This window comes from Tupaia chinensis, unplaced genomic scaffold (assembly GCF_000334495.1).
Source record: "Tupaia chinensis unplaced genomic scaffold, TupChi_1.0 Scaffold000146_1, whole genome shotgun sequence".
Taxonomy (NCBI): Eukaryota; Metazoa; Chordata; class Mammalia; order Scandentia; family Tupaiidae; genus Tupaia; species Tupaia belangeri.
Window position 1 is genome coordinate 5,010,753 of NW_006159616.1, and position 7,930 is coordinate 5,018,682.

Sequence of the window (7,930 nt, forward strand, 5' to 3'; positions counted from 1 at the left end):
CTTCCCCATTGGGAAGCTTCTAGCCCCCATCCCCAGCCGCAAGCAGCAGGTCCTAGACCTCCTCACCAGGTATCGTTTGTGGGTGGGAGGGGAAGTGCTTAGACTTGGCTGGGAGCCTTTCTCTGGGGAATCGTGCATTACTGGGAAGGGAGGTGTACCTGTGTGGTCTTGAACCAGCCCATTTCCTGTGAGCAGACCATAGGAAAAGCAGATTGTTACGGAGCTGTTTTAGTGGTGGCAGTAATATTTACAGCAGCCAGTGTTTATTGAGATCCTGTGAGTGCATACATGCTTGGCGTGTTATCTTACTTAGTCCTTACAGCGGTGAGCACCAAAATATGAACACGCAGAGTCTGTGGCATTCATTCCCTCTGAGTAATTTTTCTTAAGTGTGGGACGTTTGGGTTTTTCTCATACGTCCTGCCTCAATCCTCTGGGAGGAAGAGGGAGAGACAGCAGCAGACGACGCAAAAGCTGGGAGGTGGAAAGGGGAACTGTGGGAGCTGTTGGGACTGTCGAGCTGCTCCAGCACCATTTTTCCTCCGTGACAGCTACCTAGACGAGCTGAGCGTAGCCGGGGAGTGTGCCGCCGAGTACCTGGCCCTCTACCAGAAGCTCATCACGTCCGCACACTGGAAAGTCTACCTGGCTGCCCGGGGAGTCCTGCCCTACGTGGGCAATCTCATCACCAAGGTACCCACCCTGCCAGCCAGGAGAGCCACTTTCCCCTCGTTCTTCCCATCGTTCTCTGGTGTAACCTTTGTGGTCGTCTTTTTTGCTGAGAAGAAATACTTGTTGGGAATATTCTTCTGTGACCTTGTTTGTCATATGCTGTAGCAGTCTGTTGGGAGTGTTTGTGCCGTTTCTGGCTTTGTAAGCAATCCCTTAGCAGCACTGCAACTGCTCCTGGCTTGGTGGACAGGAGTTGTGCAAGAAGCTATGGCTGCCAAGTGTCTGGTGTGAGCCGCAGCTCCTGGGATGGTGGTGGGGGTGACTGGTATCTTCAGCAGTGCTGCCAAAATGACTGCTTGTCATCCCGTTTAGGAAATAGCCCGCTTGCTGGCCCTGGAGGAGGCCACCCTGAGCACTGATCTTCAGCAAGGCTATGCCCTCAAAAGTCTCACAGGTAGAGAGCTGCTTGCCTCATCCCTTCGGGCACCCTGGGTATGCTTCAAGATCGACCCTTGGTCCTCGGGTGCCAAGGCCCACTCTCTTGTTGACGGGAGTGCAGATTTGAGCTCAGCTTTTTGCCTCTCATTGATGGGTTTACATTTTGAGCTCCTGTTCACTACTGACCAGAGCAGGTCATTGAACACCTGCTCTGTGCCTTGCACACGGCACAAGAATAGATTTTCCCTTGCTTTTTGAGATACAGCCCTTCTGTGTGTACGTTCTCATCCAGAACTCTTGCTGCAGCATTTTTCTGTCCCCACAGGCCTCCTTTCCTCCTTTGTTGAGGTGGAATCCATCAAAAGGCACTTTAAAAGTCGCTTGGTGGGTACTGTGCTGAATGGGTACCTGTGCCTGCGGAAGCTGGTGGTGCAGAGGACCAAGCTGATCGACAAGACCCAGAACATGCTGCTGGAGATGCTGGAGGACATGACCACAGGTAGCAGGGCGAGCAGCCCAGAGCCGGCCCAGGGTAGTCGTCTGATGTGCCCTGTGGAGGCAGAGCAGGGTGGCAGACGTCTCCCTGCATTCAAGGAGAGAATGAATCACTCAAGAAATTACATTTTGACCTTTGAGCATGAGGGCTAGGGGTACTGACCTTATACCATCAAAACTCCATGTGTAACTTTTTTTTTTGGTTGTTGTTTACAGGCTGTTGTACTTGAGAGAGAGAGAGAGAGAGAGAGAGAATCCCCCCCAACACACACCCCAGTTGAGCATAGTTAGGCCAAAATTCCTTTTCCTCCTCCTTTCATCAGGATTTTGGGCATGTGTGCACATCCATTCACCCAGTGTATTTTCAGCCCCCCAGGGCCAGGATTTGAACTGTGGTCAGCTCTGTGGGATTCAGCTCCCAATGCACAGTGCTTAACCACTGCATTGTGGAGCCAGCCTCCATGTGTAACTGTTGACTCTCCAAATATTTAACTACTAATATCTAACTCTTGGCCAGAAAATCTTACTCTCAATAATAACATAACCAATTAATTTGTTTATTATATCCTATAGTCTTCCAGCAAAGTAAGAGAGAAAGGTTATTAAGAAAATCTTAAGGAAGAGACAGTATGTTTCTTTTCTTTCTTTTTTTTTTGGAGAGGTTTTTGCTATATGGTGTGTGCGCTCACCAGACAGAGAGAGAAAGAGAGACAGAAAGCGAGAAATCACCCCCCAGGGGGGATGGCCACACCGCAATCCCTTCTACCCCATTCTCCTCTCGGGATTGTGGGCATGCACGCACACGCATGCAGCTTGAGTTTTAAGCCACCGGGTCCAGGACGCGAACCGCGGTCGACTACGTGCGAGTCCAGCAACATAGCCATTATGCTAACTGCTGGTCCCCAGTATGTTTATTTTCTAATATATTGAAAAAAATCCACATACAGGGTCAAACGCATACAATCAAACCTGTGCTGTTCAGGGGTCAAGTGTATTAGTTCTTGGGGTTGGACATGCTGGAGCTGGGCTTCATTGGGCTTATGCTGAGCTCAAGAGCAGGAAGAAGGGAGGGGTCAGAGATTCTCAGACTGGTGTCTTTCCACCAGCCACTGTGTATCTAATTGCCCTGACTCCATTCTTTCTTCCTTTTCATCTTGGAACTCCATTCTCATTCTGTCATCCATATCGCTTCATTTCTCTTTCACGGTATTCATCTCATGTATCTGTGCTGCATTTGAGATAATTTCTTGAGTTCATTCATTTTTTCTTCACTATGTATAATCTGTTTAATCTTTTCATTAAGTTCTAATAGTTGTAGATTTTACAATCTCTTTTTAAAATTCATATTATCTCTTTTATAATCTTTAAGTGTATTAACATAACTTATATCTGATCATCTAAAAACTCGGTATGTTTATGGTCTGCTGTTAACTAACCTGGCTCCTACTCATAGTACCTTACTTACGTCTTGTTGATTGTGTGATTTTTTTTTTGGAGAGGTTTTTGCCATAGGGCGTGTGGGCTCGCCAGACAGAGAGAGAGACAGAGAGACAGAAAGTGAGAAATCACCCCCCAGGGAGAATGGCCATGCTGCAGTCCCTTCTCCTCCATTCTCCTCTCGGGATCTTGGGCATGCATGCACACGCACCCGGTGTGAGTTTTAAGCCACCAGGTCCAGGACGCGAACCGCGGTCGACTACGTGGGAGTCCAGCGACATAGCCATTACGCCAACTGCTGGTCCCCTTGAATGATTGTGTGATTTTTGACTGTGACCTCATGCTTTTTGTGGTTTATCTGTAGAAACTCTTTAGGGCTGGGTCAAGATGGTTTCTCCAGAGAGGACATAGCTCTTCTGTGTGGTGGCACAGGACACTGCCTTTGGTGAAAGTTCTGCAGTTCAGATTTTTCAGACCTCCTAGGTAGTGTGAGGTTTGAGCCACAGACCCCGTAGGGAGATAAGTTGCTAGGAGTTCTGAGAAGGCCCCGCCCCACCACTCCTTACTCATGCCTTTCAGTTGTTTGGTTTGGGGAAAGGAGAGAGTTCTTTTTAGTCAGCCCTTATACCAAGGGTGTAGCTCTTCTGGGTACCAGATTTGAGTTTGTGTATTGGGGAGTAGTTCCCACTGCTTCGGCAGATTTGGGGTTTGTGTCCAGCTCTCAAAATCCAAGCAGCTCATGGAGACTGAAGCTTACGGCAAAAACAGACCGCTCTACTCTGCTGCTCTCCCTGGGTTCCTGATTTCTTAGTTTTGGATTTTGAGTTTTCTTTGCTAGTATGACAGTTACTGATACACTTTTGTTCAACATTTACAAAATTTTTAAGAGCCAGCAGGTGGTTTAGTGGTTAAGTTGCTGGACCCACACATGGTTGACCACGGTTTAAATCCCAGACCCAGTGGCTTTAGAATCACACCAGATGTGTGTGCATATATACCTCAAATTCCAAGAGGAGAAGGGATTGTGGTTGGCCATCCCCCAACACCCCCAGGGGGGTGATTTCTCACTTGCCCCCTTTCTGGCTAGTGCATGTGCCCCATGCCCCCTCCTTCCACAAATTTTTTTATGTGGCGGGGAGTAGGACAGGGAACCTCTTGTGCCATGTTGCCTGGAATGGAAGTCTAGGCATTTTACCACCGAAACACTGTCGGCCTTGGACCCCTTTTAAGGACTGTACTTCCTTCCCGTCATGTTAATTTGAAGTTGTCTTTTTTTTTTTTTCTAAATTTTATTAGTATTTAAGTATTATTTTATCTAACTTTATTTTTTATTTATTTAAATTTGACCAGAGAGAGACAGAGAGAGAGAGAGACAAATAGAGAGAGAGAGAAAGTGAGAAAGCAAGCCTCCAGGTCCAGGACTTGACCCATGGTTGGCCATGTGGGAATCCAGTGCCCTTAACCACCACGCCACCTGCTGGGCCTGGAAGTTGTCTTTTTGGCTTACAGAGGGCAGTCTACCTGAACTTTTAGAATGTTGCTTAAAACTATAACTTCTCTTGGACTGGAGCAGTTAGGATTAGTATTAGACACTTTATGAAGGTCTGTTTTGGGCAAGGAGGTGCTTGGTCGAGTGACGCAGTCCCTCTGCTTGAGAGGTTAGGGTCAGCGAGAGCAAGTCCTGTACGCCGCGAGCCGTGATGGCTATGCTGACGTAGGCATTGTGGATTCTGAATCAGATGTGGCCTGAGTGTAAAGTCAATCAGCATAAGGTTACAGTTAAAACTATCCATACTGCCATTTTGGGCGTGTAGAGACTTACCAGGAAACAGAATCTGTTAGCGTTGGGACTTCATTTGATGTCCCAGCTCAGTCTCCATGAGTGCCGCTCTTCTTAGACTAAGGCTCTTCTTAGACTAACTTGACCACTTTGATTTCTGGCAGGTACAGAATCGGAAACCAAGGCCTTCATGGCAGTATGCATTGAGACAGCCAAGCGCTACAATCTGGACGACTACCGGACTCCTGTCTTCATCTTCGAGAGGCTCTGTAGCATCATTTACCCTGTAAGCAGTGTGGTCCTCCGGGGTGCTTGGCTCAGCGCGCTGCTGTCAGGAAGTCTCCTGGTGCCTCGTTCTTGTCATGAGGAGCCTTAGCAGCTGGGAGATGTTTGGTCACCATTTTAGGAAGATCCACTGGCATAAAACATATGTATCCACATAATTTCCCTGTCCTGGTGATGGGAAATCTTGTGACCTTCCTTGATCTGATTTCCTAGATTCTAGGTCAAGATGAGTCTTGCCTGTCCATCATGTGGTAAAAGCAGCAGTGTTGAGTTAAAGTGTGAAGGCAGTTTTTCACCCTCTTGTTCCTTTCCCCTACCTGGTGTTTTGCACACGCAGGCAGTTTTTCCTTCCACTGGAGCTACTGTAGCACAGTTTGCTCCAAGACCCTCTTTTGCTATTGACAGATGGTGAAAAACACCAGATTCATCAGTTAGTGATGAGAAGTCACTGGGGTTGGGCATACGGGAAAGCTAAGTCCTGTAGAGTATTCTTCCTCTTGACTCCAGGGTCCAGCACCCCCGTGAGACCAGCAGGTGGAGGAAGGAAAGCCCCCAACCCCTGCATTCCAGTGAAACGGAATCACCCCTCGTTTGCTGGTGTTGGGCTTTCTCTCCTAATCCACTCACGTTTGGAGGAGATATTTTGATATTTAAGGCAACCTGAATTATCTCTGAGCTTTCTCTTCATATTTTGAAAGCTTTTAATTTGTATCATTCATGGCAGCGTGTGCTCACACATGAGAAAGGGAAGGAGGGAAGCACCCAGGACAGGGTCTCATCACACCAGCATCCCTTCCCTAGCCCTTCAGCTTGTCAGGATCTTGGGCACACGCACAGGCTCCTGGAGTGCTCTCAGGCAGCCCCGGGGGTGGGGGGTCTGAATCCACAGTTGACTGTGGCTCCTAGTGCTGCAGTTAAGCTTGGTGCTAGTTGTACCACCATGCTGGGCCCCTATCCTTTATATCTTTAAATGAGTAGGGGATTAGACGAGTTTAGGGTATAAACCTCTGCTGTCCCTTCTGATGTTCTTTCTCTCGGTCCTTTAGGAGGAGAATGAAGTCACTGAGTTCTTTGTGACACTCGAGAAGGATCCCCAACAAGAAGACTTCTTACAGGGCAGGATGCCTGGGAACCCATATAGCAGCAATGAGCCAGGCATCGGGCCACTGATGAGGGATATCAAGAACAAGATTTGCCAGGACTGTGACTTGGTGGCCCTCCTGGAGGACGATAGTGGGATGGAGGTAATGAACATAGGACAGTGCTGCCCGTGCTCGAGACCATGGGCTGGGATCAAATCTGAGTGCTTCATTTACCTTGGGCAGTAGCTTACTTCAGTTTCCTCATGCATAAATTGGGGTTGATGATTACCACCTTCTGACCCCACTTGGTGTTAAGGTTAATTACTCACGGAGGGCTCTACCCAGTCCCTGGCATGGGAGAAGCAAATGGTTAGTGGCTATTGCTTGTAGCGGTGCTGTTTTTATTAATGTTGCCCTGGCGGAGGTTTCCCTGTGATTGCAAGTTAGTTGAACTCCTTAGACACTGGTGCTTTGGCCCGTGTGCATCTGATACTTTCTGGCAGACAACTGGAGGAGCTTCTGTTACCATATACCTGGTGATAGACATGGTGGGTGAAATAGAGAATATTGCTTTTCCTGGTGCTGAGCCTGAAATGGACTCAGATGGGAGAAGGCCCTCAGCAGGGGTTTCTAAGCTGGAGTCCACGACTGGGGTAAGGGTGTTGGTAAACTCCTGAAATTGTGCACGAAATTTGGTTCTGTTGTGCACACATGTGCATTTCTTTAGAGCAAGAAAGTTGGCAGGTCTGTGACATACAGAAATTCTGAATGATGAACCACTGCTACACAATGCCCTTTGATCTTGAAATTTACTTGCCTTATAGTTGTTTGAATTAACAGCCTCATCTGCTTTTCTGTTTAGCTTCTAGTGAACAATAAAATCATTAGTTTGGACCTTCCGGTGGCTGAGGTTTACAAGAAAGTCTGGTGTACCACCAATGAGGTATGTGCTTGTTTTCTTGCTTTGGTGTGGCTATACTTTTCTGACCAAGCAGACGTGTAACCAGTGGCAGCCATGGTGAATCCTCACTTCCCCAGCTTGGACCAGCACTTAGGGACTTGCCTTTCCCGTGCGTGGCAGTGTGGGGAAACAAGCGATCATTTCCTCCTTTGGAGGCATCTGACTCGCAAAGGTCAGGAAGCTTGAGGAAAGCAGGAGCGTTCTCTTCCGGTACATGTTCTCAGGCCCATAGGCAGAGGCATGCGGTGCTGGAAGATGTGCTGTGCTGGGAGTGCTTGCTGCCTTGTACCTCCAAACGGGCACCTCTCAACTGAGATTTTCCTAGTAGCTGTGTCATGGAACATTGCTGTTGTTTCAAGTTTTGTTATAGGACATGTGCGCTCAGTGGAGAGAGTTTGAAAGAGATGAAAAGAGAGAAATCACCACCTGGAGGAGATGACCATGCTAGTCATTACTCCTCCGTTCCCCTCTGGGGATTTTGGGTGCATGCACATGCACCTAGAATGATTTTCAAGCCACCAGTCTAGTACTCGAACTGTGAAGTCAGCCATGTGGGATCCAGCTGACTTCCGCACCACCCGCTGACTCCATTGTTTCTGTTTTACCTACTGGGAAATTGAGACTCAGACAGGCAGTTCTTGAGGATGGAGAAAGGGAAACGAAGAAAGCACAGCACTCCGGTCCTTTTGGCCACCCTGATCCCGTTTGTCCATTCGTGAAGTCTGACATTCCACTTCATCTTTCCTCCTGTTTTTGTAGTCTCTCTCCTTCCTTTCCACC

The 7,930-nt window shown here is 48.1% G+C and overlaps 1 protein-coding gene across 1 annotated transcript in view; it reads left to right on the plus strand.

The window, feature by feature from the left end:
* LOC114007248 (E3 ubiquitin-protein ligase UBR4-like) overlaps positions 1-7,930 on the plus strand; it is a gene marked incomplete at its 3' end in the record, with an annotated part of 55,625 nt that overhangs the window by 21,027 nt on the left and 26,668 nt on the right. Inside the window, 7 exon segments of the mRNA XM_027770607.1 lie at positions 27-69; positions 552-693; positions 1,045-1,126; positions 1,436-1,609; positions 4,987-5,108; positions 6,154-6,351; positions 7,052-7,132. Of these exon segments, the coding sequence (XP_027626408.1) occupies positions 27-69; positions 552-693; positions 1,045-1,126; positions 1,436-1,609; positions 4,987-5,108; positions 6,154-6,351; positions 7,052-7,132 (842 nt within the window).